Source organism: Staurois parvus, unplaced genomic scaffold, assembly GCF_062004578.1.
Source record: "Staurois parvus isolate SC_StPar_1 unplaced genomic scaffold, SC_StPar_1.0 ptg000136l, whole genome shotgun sequence".
Lineage (NCBI taxonomy): Eukaryota > Metazoa > Chordata > Amphibia > Anura > Ranidae > Staurois > Staurois parvus.
In genome coordinates this window covers 5602376-5624277 of record NW_028317932.1, presented here as the reverse complement: position 1 = coordinate 5624277, position 21902 = coordinate 5602376, and the positions used below count along the sequence as shown (strand labels likewise).

Genomic DNA, 21902 nt, shown 5'->3' with positions numbered 1-21902 from the left:
TAATTTGAGGGTATGTACACCCAAACTAGAGGAAGGGTTTGGGAATTGCAAGGGACCAACAGTAATTGGACAATTGAATCAAAAGCTGTTTCATGGCCAGTTGTGGGCTACTCCGTTATTTCTTCATCAATTAAGCAGGTAAACAGTCTGGAGTTGATTCTAAGTGTGGTATTTGCATTTGGAATCTATCTCCTAGATTGTAAGCTTCAAGGAGCAGGGCCCTCCTATCCCTCTTGTATTGAACTGTATTGTTGCTGTATTGTCTCTTATATTGTAAAGCGCTGAGCAAACTGTTGGCGCTATATGAATCCTGTATAATAATAATAATATTGCTGTGAACCTACATCATGTATTCAAAGGAGCTGTCCATGCAAGTGAAACAGGCCATTGTAAAGCTTCAAAACGAAACAAATCCATCAGAGAGATAGCAGCAACATTAGGAGTGGCCAAATCAACAGTTTGGTACATTCTGAGGAAAGAAGAACACACTGATGAGCTCAGCAACATAAAAAGGCATGGACGTCCACGGAAGACAACAGTGGTGGATGATTGCAGGATCCTCTCTATAGTAAAGAAAAACCCATTCACAACATCCAAAAAAGTGAAGGACACTCTCCAGGAGGTGGGCGTATCATTGTCAAAGTCTACAATCAAGAGAAGAGGTCACGAGAGCAAATACAGAGGCCTCACTATAAGGTGCAAACCATTCATAAGCCTGAAGAACAGAAAACCCAGATTAGACGTTGCCAAAAAACATCTAAAAAAGCCAGACCAGTTCTGGAAAAGCATTCTTTGGATGCATGAAATGAAGATTAATCTGCACCAGAATGACGGGAAGAAAAAAAGTGTGGAGAAGGCTTGGAACAGCTCATGATCCAAAGCACTCAATGTCATCTGTAAAACATGGTGGAGGCAGTGTGATGGCATGGGCATGCATGGCTTCCAGTGGCACTGGGTCATTGATGTTTATTGATGATGTGACAGAAGACAGACGCAGCCGGATGAATTCTGCAGTGTTTAGAGATATACTGTCAGCCCAGATTCAGCCAAATGCAGCAAAGTTAAATGGATGGCACTTCACAGTACAGATGGACAATGATCCAAAACACACTGCAAAAGCAACCCAGGAGCTTTTGAAGGAAAAGAAGTGGAATATTCTGCAATGGCCAAGTCAATCACCTGATCTCAATCCAATTGAGCATGCATTTCACTTGCTGAAGGAAAAACTAAAGGCAGAAAGACCCACAAATGAAGAACAACTAAAGACAGCTGCAGTTAGAACCTGGCAAAGCATCAGAAAGGAGGAAACCCAGTCTTTGGTAATGTCCATGGGTTCCAGATATCAGGCAGTCATTGCCAGTAAAGGATTCTCAACAAAATATTAAAAATGAACATTTTATTTATGATTATATTCATTTGTCCAATTACATTACATTTGTCCAACCCCTGAAAATGGAGGGATTGTGTATAAAAATGGTTGCAGTTCCTAAAATTTGTACCTGTTATTCATGTTCAACCCCTTGAATTAAAGCTGAAAGTCTGTACTTCAGATTCATTTGGATTGTTTTGGTTTAATTTATTCTGGTGGAATACAGAGCTAAAAGCATGAAAATTGTGCCTGTGTCCAAATATATATGGACCTAACTGTATAATGCCATCTGGTTGGTGTGCAGGTGTCCGCAGACCACCAAACAGGACGTGAAAAGAAACGTAGACTGTATTCTTCAGCTGCAAAGTCTTGTGGCTTATTCAGCATATGCCACACCCTGGTCCTCCTGCTATGGATTTATCCACAAGTTTCCAGATATAAGGGATAAGGAAAGAAATGGGAAAGGCCGTAAGATGCATCATATGCTGGTTGTATACTCTATTGTGCCTACAGATCATTTACTAAATATTATAGTGCCCTTGCACAAAGGCATATTTATGTCTCTTTTACAGGTGCCACTAATGGTTTTGGTGTATTTCCATATGAATTTACCTCTGTTGTAATCACTAGCTATATTACACATATACCAGGGTGACAGCAGTAGCACATGATATTGTGCACAAGAAGCAAAGACCATCAGGTTCATTGTAAGATGAGCTATGCACTAATCTATACTTTGCACTACAGCCTCTTCTTATCATAGAGATAAATGCATTTTATAAACAAGCAAAAAAGAAAACATGTGTAAGGTTATTAGTAACTTGAAGGGGAAGAGCTAACAGGAACTAACCTCTCCAGGTACTTACCTGTAGAACACTTTCTGCTCTTTCCAGCATCTTTATAGAGTGATCCCAGAATATCCCCCATTGACTTTGATATCCTCATGTCATGGTGTTGCTTTGTCCCAACTGGTTGTAAGTGCTGTAATGTGAAAATAGAGTTTAATGCAGTTGTATGACTTTTACTATCCCATATTTTAATATTTAGAAACAATATTGGATAACGAGTGCAATATAGGAATAGTTTATGTGCCAGGAAATGTTTAAATATGCTATGAGAATGTGTGAGTAGAAAGAATGTTCATAGAGTTATGACTATCAGGATATAATAGGAAGAAGAGAACAAAGCTTATACAGTTGTGCTCAAAAGTTTGCATACCCTGGCAGAAATTGTTAAATTTGAATGTTTGGCCTTGGTCCAGACACACAAGGTGACACACACGGGTTAAAATGCCAATTAGATGTTAATGTCCCACATCTGTGGCTTTTCCTTTTACAAAGAACTTTATTATAGAATAGATAGGAGCAAAGAATCAGTCAAAAAACAAATGCATTGACCAATAGAAATGAGACATACATGGTATTTGCTGAGTGTTACCGAACATATACTGGTAGAGATATAGACATAAACTGAATATTTAAGTGCCGTGTATAATAAAAATTGTCACTGTATCAGCGTAAAGAGAGCGGAAAAGGTATGAAATGAAGTCTCTCCAAATGTAGATAGGTATTCCAAACCCAGGGCACATGGTGGAGTCCAGTTTGCGGATTTAGTGTTGCAGGTGCGGCACTCATAGCAATAATCACAATCAGTACAAGTAGCATGAGAACAGATTAGACAAGAGAACAGGGAAGGATGGTAAGTAAGGAGACAAGGACAAAAACAAATAGAAAAACAAACACAAAAGGGCTCTAGGGAGATCGCAACAGACTCAATCCTTATATCGACAGAAGATCTGGTCGAATCTCGATGGTTGGACTATATCAAGCCAGGGACGCCATATCTGCAGGAATTTTGTATGGGTGTGCAACAGTATAGCTGTCAGTTTTTCGTTAGCCATTATGAAGTTCATCCGGTTTTTGACAGCCTCAAAGCTGAGGAGGGGAATCTTCCAAGCCCTCGCGATTGTCAGTTTGGTAGCCATAAATAGGTGTGATGCCAGCTGCCGTTCGGGACGGAGAAGGCCCACCAGTGGTTTAAATAGAAGCGCTTCATACGGGTTGCGCTTGTCTGTGTGAAACATAGTGCGGAGGATGGCATATACTCTGATCCACAATCTGCAAACCTTGGGGCAAGTCCACCATATGTGAACCATAGTACCCAACTGTTGACAACCCCGAAAACAAGTCGGAGAATATGTAGGGGTAAAACGGGCCAGACAAGCAGGCATGTAATACCGTCGATAAAGAATCTTATAAGCATTTTCTAGAATGATAACATTCCTAAGATAATGCTTAGGTCATGGTCCGCCAATCCTGTTGATCCAAAGTACCCCCGAGTTCCGACTGCCAACGCAGTGATAGGGACAGACCGGAGGAGTTGTATAAGAAATAATAGAATACACCAAAGAGATTAGGCCCGGAGCATGGGGTCTATGTCTACACTGGCTTTCAAAGGGGGACAGCCTATAGGGTCCCGGTTGCGTCCGTATTAGTGTATTAATAAAGTGACGGAGTTGAAGGTAGTCGAAGTGTTCCCGCAATGGGATATCATGAGAGGAGCGCAGAGTTTCAAAGGTGAGTATTCGAGTAGGAGATAGCATCGAATGTACATCATAGAAGCCATGTGCTTGCCACCAGGCAAACTGTCCAGGATTATCACGACCTGGAGGGAGGAAATAACGGGTTATGTAGCAAACGTAATAACGGTAGATGGGCAGAAATGAGGCCAGCTGAATATTTATAGAATCCCAAAGACGAAGCGTTAGCATCAGCGTCGGACTGAGGGATGGGGGGCGATGAGTAAAAGGAAGCCACGGCAAAGAAGAGAGTGGTATCGGATGGGAGTCCAACAAGTCTACAGTAGCCCACAAGGGGAAATGGTGAGATGCATGCAGATGAACTAAGGGGGCAATATTAGCCACCAGATAATAGTACTGGAGATTTGGGACAGATAACCCACCCTCGTTCTTACGTGCAAATAAGATATATTTACGAATTCTGGGTCGAGAAGAACTCCAAATGAAAGACAGGAGTTTTCGCTGATGAATACGCAATATATGTGAAGGAACAGGTACTGGTAAAACAAGAAATACATACAAAAATTTGGGGAGATAGGTCATACGGATTGCATTGATTCTACCAAACCAAGAAAGCGGGTAGTGAGACCAGGAGGACAACATCTCGGTCAGTTCATGAAAGACAGCGGGAAAGTTAGCCCTGTAAAGTCCTTCGTAAGTCGGGGTGAGCATATTTCCAAAATATGGCAGGGCCAAGAGCCATTAAAAAGGGAACAAATGTTTCAAAGTAGCCAAATGTACATCTGTGGCTTTTTAAATTCCATCTTTATAAAGTTCCATTACCTTGTTACGCAGGACTTTTGATTGTTCTTTTCTGATCCCCATGGCTCAGTATCTAGCCTAATCCGTGCTTCTACATAAAAGCTAACAAACTCATTGGCTATTTATACACTGACACTAATTGCAATTTAAAAAGCCACAGATGTGAAACATTAACCTCTAATTGGCATTTTACCCATGTGCCACCTTGTGTGTCTGTACCAAGGCCAAACATTCCAGGGTATGTAAACTTTTGATCAGGCCATTTGGGTGATTTCTGTTATCATTATTTAAAAAGGAGCCAAACAACTATTTGATAATAAATGGCTTCATATGATCATCATCCTTCAATAAAAGGGCATTTTTTGGCATGACCAGTCATATTTTCAATATCAATGCCAAAATTTCACAATTTCTACCAGGGTATGCAAATTGTAAGCACAACTGTATTGTAAAGGTATACGTAGAAAACCATAGAAAATACATAAAATAGAGTCAGTGCAATTAGTGTATTTCTGTTGAGGGCACGCCGTAAGATGGCAGCAGAAGAATATATTAATTATTGATAAGCAAGAATCTACTCACTATATTTTTTATTGGTGCTTTAACTACTATCTTCAAGCTTCTGTGAGACGGGTTCATGTCCATGTGTTCTATGGCTTTGTCCAAATCATCTTGGTACTTGAGCGGAACAAGCAGCTGTAGAATAGTAATAATTGTAAGGATATTCACAAACTATATACCATTACAGTGTATTCTGTGATTGTAGCATTAGAGGGCGCTTTGACTACAGCAAACATGAAAGTCCTATCTACAGACTTACATGAAAACTTTTTTTGTTTCTTACAGTACTTAACAGTGCGGGTATTATTACAAAGACGGTACACGCTAGGCACCGCTAAATGGAAAATGCCTACTGAGGCCAAATCAACTTTCCTGCAGATCTGCCAAACGTGCCACAACCTAAGGCTATGATTTGCAAACTTTTATTTGCTCAACTAGAACAGATATTTTATTATTTTGTGTCTTGGACTACTAATAAAGGATTCATGATGGAATATTGCTGCCACATTCTGCACTAGAACTGAACTAAATATATTCACATTTATTTTTAGCTTATAGATCCAAAAAGTTCTTGTGAAGGTGTCTCTACAGAAAATATAGCAACAAAAATGTGCTGGAACCATTGCTAGACCTTTGATGGCAACTTTAGCAGTGGCAGATTTATTTCTACTTGTATGTTGTAGGAAAAGAGAAAATGCAGATACTGATAATATATATATATATATATATATATATATATATATATATTGTAAAACGCTGAGCAAACTGTTGGCGCTATATAAATCCTGAAAAATAATTTTATATATACAGTGGGGATCGAAAGTTTGGGCACCCCAGCTAAAAATTTGTATTAATGTGCATAAAGAAGCCAAGGAAAGATGGAAAAATCTCCAAAAGGCATCAAATTACAGATTAGACATTCTTATAATATGTCAACAAAAGTTAGATTTTATTTCCATCATTTACACTTTCAAAATAACAGAAAACAAAAAAATGGCGTCTGCAAAAGTTTGGGCACCCTGCAGAGTTAATATCTTGTACTGCCCCCTTTGGCAAGTATCACAGCTTGTAAACGCTTTTTGCAGCCAGCCAAGAGTCTTTCAATTCTTGTTTGAGGTATCTTTGCCCATTCTTCCTTACAAAAGTCTTCCAGTTCTTTGAGATTTCTGGGCTGTCTGTCACGCACTGCTCTTTTAAGGTCTATCCATAGATTTTCAATTATGTTCAGGTCAGGAGATTGTGAAGGCCATGGCAAAACCTTCAGTTTACGCCTCTTGATGTAATCCCCCGTGGATTTCGAGGTGTGTTTAGGATCATTATCCATTTGTAGAAGCCATCCTCTCTTTAACTTCAGCTTTTTCACAGATGGCATCAAGTTACCATCCAAAATTTGCTGAAATTTTATTGAATCCATTTTTCCTTCTACTCGTGAGATGTTCCCTGTGCCACTGGCTGCAACACAACCCCAAAGCATGATTGATCCAACCCCATGCTTAACAGTTGGACAGAGGTTCTTTTCATTAAATTCTGTGCCCCTTCTTCTCCAAACGTACCTTTGCTCATTCCGGCCAAAAAGTTCAATTTTAACCTCATCGGTCCACAGAACTTGTTTCCAAAATGCATCAGGCTTGTCTATATGTTCATTTGCAAAGTTCAAACGATGATTTTTGTGGTGAGGACGTAGAAGAGGTTTTCTTCTGATGACTCTTCCATGAAGACCATATTTGTATAAGTATCTCTTTATAGTGGAATAGTGTACCACAACTCCAGTGTCTGCCAGATCTTTCTGGAGGGATCGTGCAGTCAAACGTGGGTTATGAATTGTTTTTCTCACAATCCTGCGAGCTGTTCTGTCTGATATTTTTCTTGGTCTTCCAGATGTTGCTTTAACTTCCACTGTTCCTGATGACTGCCATTTCTTAATTACATTCCGAACAGAGGATATTGACATCTGAAAATGCTTTGCTATCTTCTTATAGCCTTCTCCAGCTTTGTGAGCGTCAACTATTTTCAGTTTCAGTTTTCTAGACAACTGCTTAGAAGAACCCATGGTGCTGATTGTTGGGGCAAGGTCAGATGAGTCTGGGCATTTAAAACCTTTGAGATTGACATCACCTGGTCTTCCCAGACGATGATTGAGAACAATCCATGACACTGGCAGGTCTCAGCTTGGCAAAGGGGGCAGTGCATGCTATAAATTCTGCAGGGTGCCCAAACTTTTGCAGACGCCATTTTTTTGTTTTCTGTTATTTTGAAAGTGTAAATGATGGAAATAAAATCTAACTTTTGTTGACATATTATAAGAATGTCTAATCTGTAATTTGATGCTTTTTGGAGATTTTTCCATCTTTCCTTGGCTTCTTTATGCACATTAATACAAATTTTTAGCTGGGGTGCCCAAACTTTCGATCCCCACTGTATATTGTATATACACACACACTCACAGGCCACTTTATTAGGTACACCTGTTCAATTGCTTGGTAACACAAATTGCTAATCAACCAATTACACAGCAGCAACTCAATGCATTTAGGTGTGGTGAAGACGGCTTGCTGAAGTTCAAACAGAGCATCAGAATGGGGAAGAAAGGGGATTTAAGTGAATTTGAATGTAGCATGGTTGTTGGTGCCAGACGGGCTGGTCTGAGTATTTAAAAAACTGCTGATCTAAGGGGATTTTCACGTACAACCATCTCTTAATTTTAAGTTAAAGTTAATTTTAGGGCATATAAATACAATAAATTACCCAATTGTTTGATAAAATGTAGAGAATGAGGTTGCACCAAATAGAGACCCAACATGTCAAATCTCAAAAACTGCATGAAATGGCGACAAACTTTTGTACCCTATATTTGTCATAGACGTTACTTTAAAATCCCCTACAGGTCATCAGTTTAGAACTATCTGTGAATATTGGGCCTCACATGCATACTGCAATTGATATTTTCTTGTGTAGGTGCCCCAATGTATACATTTAAATTCATATGTGTGTGTATGTGGAGATTAGCATGAAAATTTTTTGGTGGCAGGGGATTTTAAGTGCTTGGGTGTAAATAATGTTTTGCACTTTTTTCTTTATTTATTATTTTTACTAAAATGTTTTTTTCATCAAACAAGGGACAAAAAGTCCCCTATGTGATGATTTTTGTGACAGATTCTCTTTAATGAGAGATCATGGGTCTAAAAGACCCCTGATGTATCACCTGTCCTCCAATGAAGCTGATGGAATGCAGACCACGTAACACAAGGACCAGAAAGTGAAATTTTATAAGTTCACTGGCCTCCCTCCTCTCTACCCGGGGGGCACCCTCCATGCTCGTCCTGAGTCTGCTGATGAGTGCACGGAGCCTAGGAAACGTGTGAGATGGGTAATCATTACTGCGTGGAAGCAATCAGGGAGCTTCCATCTCACAGGTGGTAGTTGATTTGTCAGATATACACACATTTCCAGCAGTTGTGTGTAAAACCCTTGCTGCCACAGGGTTTGCTAAAGTGTATGCTAAATGGGACTTTCAGGGACAGAAGGTCACTAACACATTTATTTAAATAACATTCACAAGAGGCCAAACTCATATTAGACTAGAAAATATCATTATATATATATATATATATATATATATATATATATATATATACACACATACATACATGTATGACAATGAAGACACCTAGCTCATACACCACCATGTTGTGGCTGCCATGATTTTATAAATACAAAATCATCATGGCATTATTAATACATGTTGAGTGCTGCTTCAGTGATATGTGTAGAGTGGCTGCTCATCAAGTCTCACCACTGTTGTCTTTCTATGGTTTGAAAATCATGTAGTTATGTACTAATAACGCCATGATGATTTTGCATTTATAAAATCATGGCAACCACGAGACATGGTGATGTATGAGCTAGGAGGTGTCTTCACTGTTGTATATATGTAAAGATATTTTCTAGTCTTACATAAGTTTGGCCTCTTTTAAAACTGAACTCTGGTCTGGAACACAAAAACACCCTTGCACTGGGGTCCCTCTGCACTGCAAGGGTTAAGTGTTCATTATTTATACAAGCAGTATTACTTGCCCTATTCCCAGTTTGGGCATGCTCCAGCATTGTCCTTCTTTCCCCAAAGCTCTGACCTGTGGGTGGTCCCTCAGTATCAATATGTACAAGACAGGGCATTGTATAGTCCAGGGGTTGTCACTGCACACATATCCGGGAGAAAATGGGCCTGGCTGCTCAGCAAAACTGAGATACGTATCAGACAAAAGATATGGCTAAATGGTTAACACTTCTGCCTGGCAGTACAAGGGTCCTTGGTTTGAGTCCCAACCATGGCAGCACCTGCCAGGAGTTTGCACGTTCTCTCTGTGGGTTTCCTCCAGGTACTCCAGTTTCCTCCCACACTCCAAAGACATGCTGGTAGGTTAATTGGCTCCTGTCTAAATTGGCCCTAGTATGTGTATGTGTGAATGTGAGTTAGGGACCTTAGATTGTACGTCCTTTGAGGGTTAGGGACTGATGTGAATGTACAATATATATGTAGAGCTATACAAGTACTTTAAATAATAAATAATAATAAGGTGGCATACTTACCTTCAGTACCTTGAATGTCCCATGAAATGTTTATGTATGTATATGTAATGACAGGACACTCAGACTGCTGTACAGTCAGATACTGTATATGAGACCAATAATGACTGTTTCCATCATGTTTAAGGGACAAGTCGGTTTTAAGGCAATCCTGGCTTGCAATCTGATTACTCTGTGCTGCTCTGATCAAACTGAGCCAATCAAAATAAAAAAAGTAAGTGGGAAAACGGAACTGGCCATTGTCTCATGAACTACCTCTGACTAATTCAAACACCAGGGCTGCACACAGAGAGTGTTCAGACTGGGAAGAATATTGTAAAACCCATTTTAAAGTGATTTTATATAACTGAAACAGTGTTATACAATCTCAATGCTATGCCTAGTTTAACCACTTGAAGATCAGGCATTTTCTGACAGTTTGGGATTCATTTACTAAATCTGGAGAGTGCAAAATCAGGCTCACTTCTGCATAGAAAACAATCAGCTTCTAACCTCAGCTTGTTCAGTTAAGCTTTGTCTATAAAACCTGGAAGCCGATTGGATTCTACGCAGACATGGTCCTGATTTTGCACTCTCCAGCTTTAGTAAATAAACCCCATTTTGTCTGACACTGTTTTTGTAAAAATCTGAATTATTTGCTAGAAAATTACTTAGAACCCCCAAACATTTAAAAAAAAAAAAAAAAAATAATAAATAAATATATATATATATATATCACATATACATATATATATATATATATATATATATATATATATATACACACACATACAGTGTCTTGAAAAAGTATTCATACCCTTGAAATTTTCCACATTTTGTTAAATTACATATGTCATAAATAGAGATGAGCGAATCGAACCAGGCGAAGTGGAATTCGTTTCGAATTTCAGGAAAAATTGGATTCGCGGCGAATCCGAATATTAGCATACTTCGGGTGCGCGAATCGGATTTTTCCCGATCAGCCGGCCAAAGTGTCCCTGCAGAGAGCTCCGCTATTTCTGACAGTTCTCTGACAGTTCCTTCACATGTACAGCGGTTGAAACATTGTATCTATTTGTTTCCATTTAGGATACAGATGTTTTTATTCGGAAATAGATACAATGTTTCAACCGCTGTAAATGTGAAGGAACTGTCAGAGAACTGTCAGAAATAGCGGAGCTCTCTGCAGATACACTTTCATTCTTCTTTTCATTCTTCTTTTCATTCTTCTCATTATTCTTTTCATTCTTCTTTTCATTCTTCTTCTCATTCTTCTTTTCATTCTTCTTCTTCTTTTCATTCTTCTCATTCTTCTTTTCTTCTTCATGAAAAGAAGAATGAGAAGAAGAATGAAAAGAAGAATGAGAAGAAGAATGAGAAGAATGAAAAGAAGAATGAGAAGAATGAAAAGAAGAATGAAAAGAAGAAGAAGAAGAATGAAAAGAAGAAGAATGAAAAGAAGAATGAAAAGAAGAAGAAGAATGAAAAGAAGAATGAGAAGAAGAATGAAAAGAAGAATGAAAAGAAGAAGAAGAATGAAAAGAAGAATGAGAAGAAGAATGAAAAGAAGAATGAGAAGAAGAATGAGAAGAATGAAAAGAAGAATGAGAAGAATGAAAAGAAGAATGAAAAGAAGAAGAAGAATGAAAAGAAGAATGAAAAGAAGAAGAAGAATCTTTTCATTCTTCTTTTCATTCTTCTTTTCATTCTTCTTCTTCTTTTCATTCTTCTTCTTCTTCTTTTCATTCTTCTTTTCATTCTTCTTTTCATTCTTCTTCTTCTTTTCATTCTTCTCATTCTTCTTCTTTTCATTCTTCTTCTTCTTCTTTTCATTCTTCTTCTTTTCATTCTTTTCATTCTTCTTCTTCTTTTCATTCTTCTTCTTCTTTTCATTCTTCTCATTCTTCTTTTCATTCTTCTTCTCATTCTTCTTTTCATTCTTCTTCTTTTCATTCTTCTCATTCTTCTTTTCTTCTTCATGAAAAGAAGAATGAGAAGAAGAATGAAAAGAAGAATGAAAAGAAGAAGAATGAAAAGAAGAATGAAAAGAAGAGGAAGAATGAAAAGAAGAATGAGAAGAAGAATGAAAAGAAGAATGAAAAGAAGAAGAATGAAAAGAAGAATGAGAAGAAGAATGAAAAGAAGAATGAGAAGAAGAATGAGAAGAATGAAAAGAAGAATGAGAAGAATGAAAAGAAGAATGAAAAGAAGAAGAAGAAGAATGAAAAGAAGCAGAATGAAAAGAAGAATGAAAAGAAGAAGAAGAAGAATCTTTTCATTCTTCTCATTCTTCTTTTCATTCTTCTTTTCATTCTTCTTCTTCTTTTCATTCTTCTTTTCATTCTTCTTCTTCTTTTCATTCTTCTTCTTCTTCTTTTCATTCTTCTTCTTCTTTTCATTCTTCTTTTCATTCTTCTTCTTCTTTTCATTCTTCTTCTTCTTCTTTTCATTCTTCTTCTTCTTTTCATTCTTCTTCTTCTTTTCATTCTTCTTCTTCTTCTTTTCATTCTTCTTTTCCTTCTTCTTTTCATTCTTCTCATTCTTCTTTTCATTCTTCTTCTCATTCTTCTTCTTCTTCTTTTCATTCTTCTCATTCTTCTTTTCATTCTTCATGAAAAGAAGAATGAGAAGAATGAAAAGAAGAATGAAAAGAAGAAGAAGAATGAAAAGAAGAATGAGAAGAAGAATGAAAAGAAGAATGAGAAGAAGAATGAAAAGAAGAATGAGAAGAAGAATGAGAAGAATGAAAAGAAGAATGAAAAGAAGAAGAAGAAGAATGAAAAGAAGAATGAGAAGAAGAATGAAAAGAAGAATGAAAAGAAGAATGAGAAGAATGAAAAGAAGAATGAAAAGAAGAATGAGAAGAATGAAAAGAATAATGAAAAGAAGAAGAAGAATGAAAAGAATAATGAGAAGAAGAATGAAAAGAAGAATGAGAAGAATGAAAAGATGAAAAGAAGAAGAAGAAGAATGAAAAGAAGAATGAAAAGAAGAATGAAAAGAAGAAGAAGAAGAAGAAGAATCTTTTCATTCTTCTCATTCTTCTTTTCATTCTTCTTCTTCTTCTTTTCATTCTTCTTCTTCTTTTCATTCTTCTTTTCATTCTTCTTCTTCTTCTTTTCATTCTTCTTCTTCTTCTGAGGATGAGGATGAAGAAGAAGAAGAAGAAGAAGAAGAAGAAGTAAGATGAAAATAAGAAGAATTCCAAGCCGGCAAAAAGTGTATCTGCAGAGCTCCTCTATTTCTGACAGTTCTCTGACATTCACATTTACAGCGGTTGAAACATTGTATCTATTTGTTTCCATAAATGGAAACAAATAGATACAATGTTTCAACCGCTGTAAATGTGAATGTCAGAGAACTGTCAGAAATAGCGGAGCTCTGCAGATACACTTAGCGGAGCTCTGCAGATACAGTTTTTGCCGGCTTGGAATTCTTCTTATTTTCATCCTACTTCTTCTTCTTCTTCATCCTCTTCTTCTTCTTCTGAGGATGAGGATGAAGAAGAAGAAGAAGAAGAAGTAGGATGAAAATAAGAAGAATTCCAAGCCGGCAAAAAGTGTATCTGCAGAGCTCCGCTAAGTGTATCTGCAGAGCTCCGCTATTTCTGACAGTTTTCTGACATTCACTCCATACAGCGGTTGAAACATTGTATCTATTTGTTTCCATTTATGGAAACAAATAGATACAATGTTTCAACCGCTGTATGGAGTGAATGTCAGAGAACTGTCAGAAATAGCGGAGCTCTGCAGATACACTTAGCGGAGCTCTGCAGATACACTTTTTGCCGGCTTGGAATTCTTCTTATTCTCATCCTACTTCTTCTTCCTCTTCTTCTTCATCCTCATCCTCAGAAGAAGAAGAAGAGGATGAGGATGAAGAAGAAGAAGAAGTAGGATGAAAATAAGAAGAATTCCAAGCCGGCAAAAAGTGTATCTGCAGAGCTCCGCTAAGTGTATCTGCAGAGCTCCGCTAAGAAATAGAGGAGCTCTGCAGATACACTTTTTGCCGGCTTGGAATTCTCCTTCTTCTTCTTCTCATCCTTCTCCTTCTTCTCATCCTTCTTCTTCTTCTTCTCATCCTTCTTCTTCTTCTCATCCTTCTCCTTCCTTCTCATCCTTCTTCTTCTTCTCATCCTTCTCCTTCTTCTCATCCTTCTTCCTCTTCTCATCCTTCTTCTTCTTCTCATCCTTCTCCTTCTTCTCATCCTTCTCCTTCTTCTCATCCTTCTTCTTCTTCTCATCCTTCTTCTTCTCATCCTACTCCTTCTTCTCATCCTTCTTCTCATCCTTCTCCTTCTTCTCATCCTTCTTCTCATCCTTCTCCTTCTTCTCATCCTTCTCCTTCTTCTCATCCTTCTCCTTCTCCTTCTTCTCATCCTTCTCCTTCTTCTCATCCTTCTCCTTCTTCTCATCCTTCTCCTTCTCCTTCTTCTCATCCTTCTCCTTCTTCTCATCCTTCTCCTTCTTCTCATCTTTCTGCTTCTCATCCTTCTCCTTCTTCTCATCCTTCTCCTTCTCCTTCTTCTCATCCTTCTCCTTCTTCTCATCCTTCTCCTTCTCCTTCTCCTTCTCCTTCCTCATCTCCAAGGGCATTTAAATTAAAGGTACAGTGTTCTGCACTAATATAAAGGCTCTCTGAAGCCTAGAAACCCTTTTTATAAGTTAAATTCGTAGCGAATAAATTCGTATCAAATTTCTTCCTCAAATTCGGCGAATCAGCCGAATCGAATTTTTGAATAATTCGCTCATCTCTAGTCATAAATACAGAACAGCTGTATTTATACTGAGATTAAATGACACACAGGTGGACTCTATTTACTAATTAGGGGATTTCTGAAGGCAATTGGTTCCACTAGATTTTAGTTAGCGGTATCAGAATAAAGGGGGCTGAATACAAATGTACGCCACACTTTTCAGATATTTATTTGTAAAACATTTTGAAAACCATTTACCATTTTCCTTCCACTTCACAATTATGTGCCATTTTGTATTGGTCTACCACATAAAATCCCAATAATATACATTTACGTTTTTGGTTGTAACATGACAAAATGTGGAAAAATTCAAAGGGTATAAATAATTTTTCAAGGTACTGTGTATATATATATTACACATATACTGTGTATAGATACAGTTAGGTCCATATATATTTGGACACAGGCACAATTTTTTTTTTTTCAGGTATTTACCAAAACATATTCCAGCGATAGTTATATAATGAATATGAGCTGAAGGTGCACACTCTGTAGACTTTGCCAATGATACTCCCACCTCCTGGAGAGTGTCCTTCACTTGTCTGGATGTTGTAAATGGGTTTTTCTTTACCATAGAAAGGATCCTGCGATCATCTACCACTGTTGTCTTCACTGGACATCTATGCCTTTTTATGTTGCTGAGCTCATCAGTGCGTTCTTCTTTCCTCAGAATGTACCAAACTGTTGATTTGGCCACTCCTAATGTTGCTGCTATCTCTCTGATGCATGTACAGCTCCTTTGAGCGCCTGATGTAGGCTCAAAGCAATAGATTCCAAATACAAATACCACACTTAGAATCAACTCCAGACCCTTTACCTGCTTAACTGATGAAGAAATAACGAAGAAGTAGCCCACACCTGGCCATGAAACAGCTTTTGATTCAATTTTCCAATTATAACTTTTTGTCCCTTGAAAAAGGGGGTATGGCTACTCTTAAGAGCTTTAATTTCTAAACCCTTCCTCCAACTACTGTATAGCTTGAATATGTTTTGGAAAATACCTGAAAAAAACTAAAATTGTGCCTGTGTCCAAATAAATATGGACCTAACTGTATAGATACACATACACACACATCTTTGTTTAGAATTTTATGGAAAAAGTACACTTTAATAAATCATAATTCAAAAAACCCCACAATATATAACCTAAGTAAGATATAAAAGATGATGGTACAACAAGTAAATATATACCTAACATGTCCTGCCTTAAAATTGTGCATGCTCGGAATGGCGAAAAAATATAGTATATAAAAATCTACATAGGCAATGCTTTTACAATATTTACAGGTTACCAGTTTAGAGTTAAAAAAGAGGTCCAGAACTAGAATTATTGCTTTCACTATAATGTTTGAGATGACACCTGCTATGTGTGGTGTGAACACCATTTATATACAGTATGTGTGTGTAACCTATGTATGTGTTTGCTTCTGCGCACAAGCACGGGGGGATGGGGGCACTTACATTTTTTTCTTTTAATACTTTTTTTAATTAATTTTTACACTGTCCCTTTAATTTTTTAATCACCTTTATTGCTGTCACAAGATATGTAAACATCACTTCTGATAGCAATAAAGCATGACAGTTCCTCTTTTTGTAGACATCTGTGGTCTATAAGACCCCAGATCTCTCTTCTACCCTTGAAAGCATGAGATCAATCAGCTATGTTGAAGCCTTTAAAGCAAACTTCGGTGCCAGTATGGAGTGCTGACTGTCTCTGACTTTTTGACTTTCAACATGCTTCAAGTATTGCTAAGTAAAGCTTAGTAATGCCATACTGAAGCCTGCTACAAGCACTAAAAATCAGCATGTTGTTGGGGCTTCTGATCACATTTTAAGAGCTTTTATCCTATGCTGCTGAGGTATAGTGGGCCATGCTTATGGTGAGCTGCACACTCACACAAGATATTGGCAATATAAACAGTTTTCACTCTAATCATTCTAACTCTTATTTTTGAAAACACAATCAGCTGCTGCAATTACTCTTAAAAATAAACTTGATCAAGTCTAAACATAAAATGATACCCATGTAGCTCTCACATTCATAAATAAACCTACAGTAAAATTAATCTGGGGAATTTATAAGGGGTGTTGTAAACACCCTTTAGAAACCCCTAGGGCACATCTCGATCCTGTCCAAATTGGCAGCCCCGATCCTCCTCTTCTCAGGTTCCCAGCTGGTGCTTATGGCCCCTCCCTCCTGTGAAAAGCCCCCAGAACAAGTAGCTTGCTATGGGGGTACCCAAGCAGTCTCGCTCCAGAGCTGCTGCTCTGCACCAAGCTGCGGCTTGGCCTTGCCCCCTCTCTCCTCATTGGTTTACTGGCTGTGATTGACAATGGCTCCTGCTGCTGTCTCAGCCTATGAGGAGGAAAGACACTGAAGAGCAGAGGATATCGCACACATTACTGGAACGCGATGGGGCTCAGGTAAGTATTAAAGGGGCTGGGGGGGGGGGGGGAATCTGCACACAGGTTTTTTACCTTCATGCATAGAATGCATGAAGGTAAAAAAACTTTGAGACTTTACTTCCACTAATTTTTGTAATCCTTACCCATTCTTGCTTAAAGCATATCTATGGTCAAAATGTAGAATCATAAATTCATTTCCACATTGAATTTCAATTATTTCTATTCTGCTCCTATTAATCTGAACAATCTTGACATTTTTGATCTCTTTTGTGAAGATCCCACACACTTCCTTCCTCGAATTCTGTGACGCGTAGTCACTATGACCTGCAAATAGGCACTGCTGTGTCACACATTTCACAGAGCCTGCCTTCTGAACTACAGAGGTGCTGAGAGGAGGAGTTTCAGGATGCAGAGTCAGTACAGGAATCACTGCTTGCAGACAGCAAGATACCATGGTATATGTAGTCCTTAGAACTGAAAGTAAACAGCAGAGGAGAAGCTGCAAAGCATGCAGGGAATACAGGAAGTTGTGTAAAGAGATGGTCAGCACACAGGCAGCACTCAACATGAAAGGAGATTTTTTTAAGTAAGCTTATATTGGATTGTCAAATATTACTATTGTTTGTATTGTTATTACAGTGCTGATGTCTTTAAATTAAACTGTATGTGTGGCCATAGATCTCCTGGATAAAAAGGGAGAGAGTGCAGCTCCTGTAAGGCTTTTATTGCTATTTCCACATTTGGCAAAATTCATCTCACTTCCTGTCATGGTGACAAAGTGTCACAGGGGCAGAAAGTGATGAGATCTTTCCAATGTGGACACAGATTGCAAGAAAACCACCTGACGTTTTTATTTATTTGTGTCTTCGCACCCTCTCATTTCTTGTCATAGGAACAGGAAGTGATAGAAAATGATCTTACTGGGACAACAGACAGCACTAAAGCCTGCCCTAATTTTCCCCCATATTATCTAAAACTAAAATGGAGTTAGACTTTTACTCTCAGAAGTCACTTATTTGTTGTCATGCAGCTTCATAGCAATGATCACATTCTTCAATGGTTCTGCTGCACTGACACAGACCAGGACATGCAGACACTGCGCACGAGGAACTGATCTGACATGTGAGTCTCCAATGGAGCAAAGTACACATTACCTCATTGTTTGCATAGTGCAAGTCCATTGTTTGCCCAAAGGCATCTGTAACTTTCTGCAGCACATCCTTGAGTTTTACTGGCCTCCGGAATTCTATAATCCTGGAAAAAAGAGGGGAAGCCAAAAATCAGTTACATTATCAACATAAATGATGGTGTGTACAACCTGCACTGTATTTCACTAATCATCTATAAGATCTATAAGGCTGATCATACATAACCTATGTACCTAGCTGGCACTACACTTAATACAAGCACCAGATTTGTGATTTGTAGATATTCAAATGTCTAATATACAGTTTAAATTTGTATATTTTACATTGGGGTTTATTTACTAAAACTGGAGAGTGCACAATCTGGTGCAGCTCTGCAAAGAAACCAATCAGCTTTCAGGTTTTATTGCCAAAGCTTAATTGAATAAGCTGAATTTACAAGCTGATTGGCTACCATACACAGCTGCACCAGTTTGTGAGTGCTCCAGTTTGTATAACTCTACACCTGTGAGTATCCAGTTTTGGTCCCTGCCCATTGAAGAACCATGTTGTTGTTTCAACAGCCATCCAACACTAATTAGACAATCCCCTGACTCACAAGGAGTGATTGACAGGTGGGAACCATCCATGTTACTACACAAAAGCTAGCCATATATAATATTATGAAATGACAGCAATGCCCTCTCCCCTACGTTGTCAGCCCTAGCCTGGATGTTGAGAAACAACCTCAGCAGGTTAACAGCCGTTGACTTCTGCGGCATAAAGCCAGATTGGTGTTTGTGTATAATCGTAGAGATAACCTCGTTAAGATGGAGATCCAGTATCTTTGCCAGAATATTTATGTCAGATTGTAACAGAGAAATTGGCCTATACGATCCCGGGTCAGTAGAATACTTGTCTGATTTCAATGTTAGCTTTCATCATAGGAGGGAGTTTACCCAAGTCTCTAGCCTCTTTTAGCACCTTTAACAAAAAAGGCAGTATGCTCTCACCATATTGCTCGTATACTTTAACGGGCAGACCATCATCATCGTCACCCCGCGCCTTGCAAACACGAAAGACGGCTGTCATCAGCTACAGTTCCTCCAGTATAACTGGATACTAACATTTATAGGTAAAGCTGATCCAGGGAATATCCGATTGCCCCTCGGGGGATCAGGAAGAAATTTTATTCCCAGCAGGAGCAAATTGGATCGTGCTTTGCTGGGTTTTTTTGCCTTCCTCTGCATCAACTGTGGGTATAGGATTATAATTTTTTTTTTTTTATGGTTGAACTGGATGGACTTTTGTCTTTTTTCAGCCAGATTAACTATGTAACTATGTAACAATGTCAGGGGAGAGTCTAGCAGAATGTGGCTAGACTGCCGTGTCAACACTGGTAAACGAATAGTGGGCAAATATTTAGAAATATCCTCAGGCCTGCAGGTTTGTTTTGACTGGTATAGAGAAGAATAGAACAGGACCAGTTCCGCATTAATGGAATCTGGGGTGGTCACAAGCCTGCCATCCCCACCCCGCAAGGCGCCAATGACTGTTGTTGGCTGCTAAGCCGTTGCTATCTTAGCCAATAGCCTACCAGTCTGTTCACCCTCCTCATAAAAACGCCAGCTTAGAGAAGAATTGCCTTTTATCTGCCAAGGATGACACCACTCGGTCTAAAGCATCCTGGGCAGACAACCAGGAGTCCCTGGCAGTGTCAGTGGGGTAGTCTACATACAGTCTCTCCAACTGGCTTACCCGCTGCTCTAGGTCCACTCTCAAGTCATTGGATGCATGTTTCATCTTATTAACCTCCTTAGCGGTATGATTATGTCAATATTTCTGTGTTCAAAGCGGTACATTATTTTGCATGGAAATATGTAGTTTTTTTATTGTAGGCCTGTAATGTTTAGGAATAACTTACTGAAATCTGTCCGAACAAGAGTCTAGTAGACATCACGGGTAGGATAAAATTTGAAATACGAAATCATAAATTATAATATAATAAATAATCATAAAAAATAATAATATAATAATAATAAATTTAATTCAATAATATAATCAAACCAAAAACACTGAAAGTTTAAATATATCGCTAAGTTCGCACTTCCCCATGAATCATTATCACTCAATTCTGCAAGTAGTTCTAATTTACTATCGCTGTTCTCTAGCTGGTCTAAAACCGCTTTTGACCTAAAGGGACGCTTTTTGGACACCATGGACTTTTCTCAGTTTCCAGGCAGAAAGAAAGGTAAAAATGCAGGCAGGGCACAGGACAAAGCACTCGGGACAAAATGTATGTGAAATGCTTTGAAACAGTAATGTTTTACTAAGTGAATCTAGTGTATTTCGGGAATGTCACTTTTTAAAATTTTTTAATTTCCCGCCGGTTCCAACCCCGTACATCCTGACGCTCGCAGGGACCGGAACCTGGCATCGGCTGGAGGAGATGGCTGGGAACGCTGCAGGGGGGACATCATGGAAGCGCAGGACAAGGTAAGTGAAACAGGGATCCCGGAGCAACGCTGCAGGGTAATCCCGAGTGTAGCTCGGGGTTACCACTTTTGGTACTGATAATTAACCCCGAGCTACACTCGGAATACCGCCAGGGGGGTTAATTTGAGCAATAAAGATACCCCTGAGGAATGATTTAAACGTTTCCCATGCTTGTAATATATCAGGGTAGTGGGCATGCAATAAATTCCATAATAGAGTGAATGACGGAGACATGGGAGGGGAATAGGCTAAGCCAAAAGTCATTAAGTTTGTCAGGAACCTCGGGATAGAAAGAATTGTTTCTCTAGAGAGTGCTTAAAGCACCAGAAATCTATCCAACCCACCTCCTGCAAAAATCAATAGAGAAGCATATTTCTAGAGCTAGTATTTATGGAGGGGGAGGGGTGTTTATCCAAGGCTAAATTCAAGTAGCAATTGAAGTTACCTAGTTGTAAGAGAGGGATGTCAGATTTACCAAGAAGGCATGTCAGTAGGGACTGCAATACCTCACTTGAAAAGAGCGGGTGGAACATAAACCATTGCCAACACACATTGTACCATAAAGATTTAACAGTTTAAAAATACATATCTGTCCACATCATCTATTTGAGAACCAAGTTTTAAACATTAGTGAGCGGTGTATCAATACACTCACCCCTCTAGAATAGGAGGTGTGAGTTGAATGATAAGACTAGCCAGCCCATGCATATTTTAGACAGGAGGTTGTGTCTTTGGTAAGATGAGTCTCTTGGAATCCATAGATACCCGGTTGATACTTACTAATGTTATTAGCAATTATAGACCTCTTCAAAGGATCTTGGACGCCCCTTACATTCCATAAAACTATATGCACTCCAGTCATAAGGCACCAAAACAAGTTGTGACCCAGAAATATTGGGTCTTGCATGTTAGAAAAAACACCTTGGAGTGCAAGAGTAATGGGGTCAGCAAAAGAGGTTCAAACCACTGTCTCCGCAGGAGGCCTGATTCAGATCTAGAGGGAATACCTAGTACCCGGAACCAGGCCATAGCTTGCAGTGCAGTATAAGGAGCAACATTCTGGAAAGCCGAGACATTAATGAAATTTATACAGTACCAATAGTGCAACAGCACTGTTCTGAACCACCAAAAAAACTGGTTTTCCCACAGCAAGTGCAGGTGTGAGAGCAAAATAGGAGACCACAGGTGCAACAAGCACACAGAAACATGTCTTCTGATAAAAAGAAACCAAAAGAAAAGTAAAAAAGGCACAGTGTATCCAAGTCCAGTCAGAATTAAGGTTGTATT

General features: G+C 38.7%; 1 protein-coding gene across 1 annotated transcript in view; it reads right to left on the bottom strand.

The window, feature by feature from the left end:
- Positions 1 to 21902, bottom strand: part of LOC149465923 (mitogen-activated protein kinase kinase kinase 3-like) — a 223622-nt gene that overhangs the window by 29625 nt on the left and 172095 nt on the right. Inside the window, exons 5-7 of the mRNA XM_089673146.1 lie at positions 18150 to 18249; positions 5292 to 5405; positions 2236 to 2350 (exon numbers count right to left, since the gene is read on the bottom strand). Coding sequence (XP_089529272.1) covers positions 2236 to 2350; positions 5292 to 5405; positions 18150 to 18249 — 329 coding nt within the window. The remainder of the gene's footprint in view (positions 1 to 2235; positions 2351 to 5291; positions 5406 to 18149; positions 18250 to 21902) is intronic.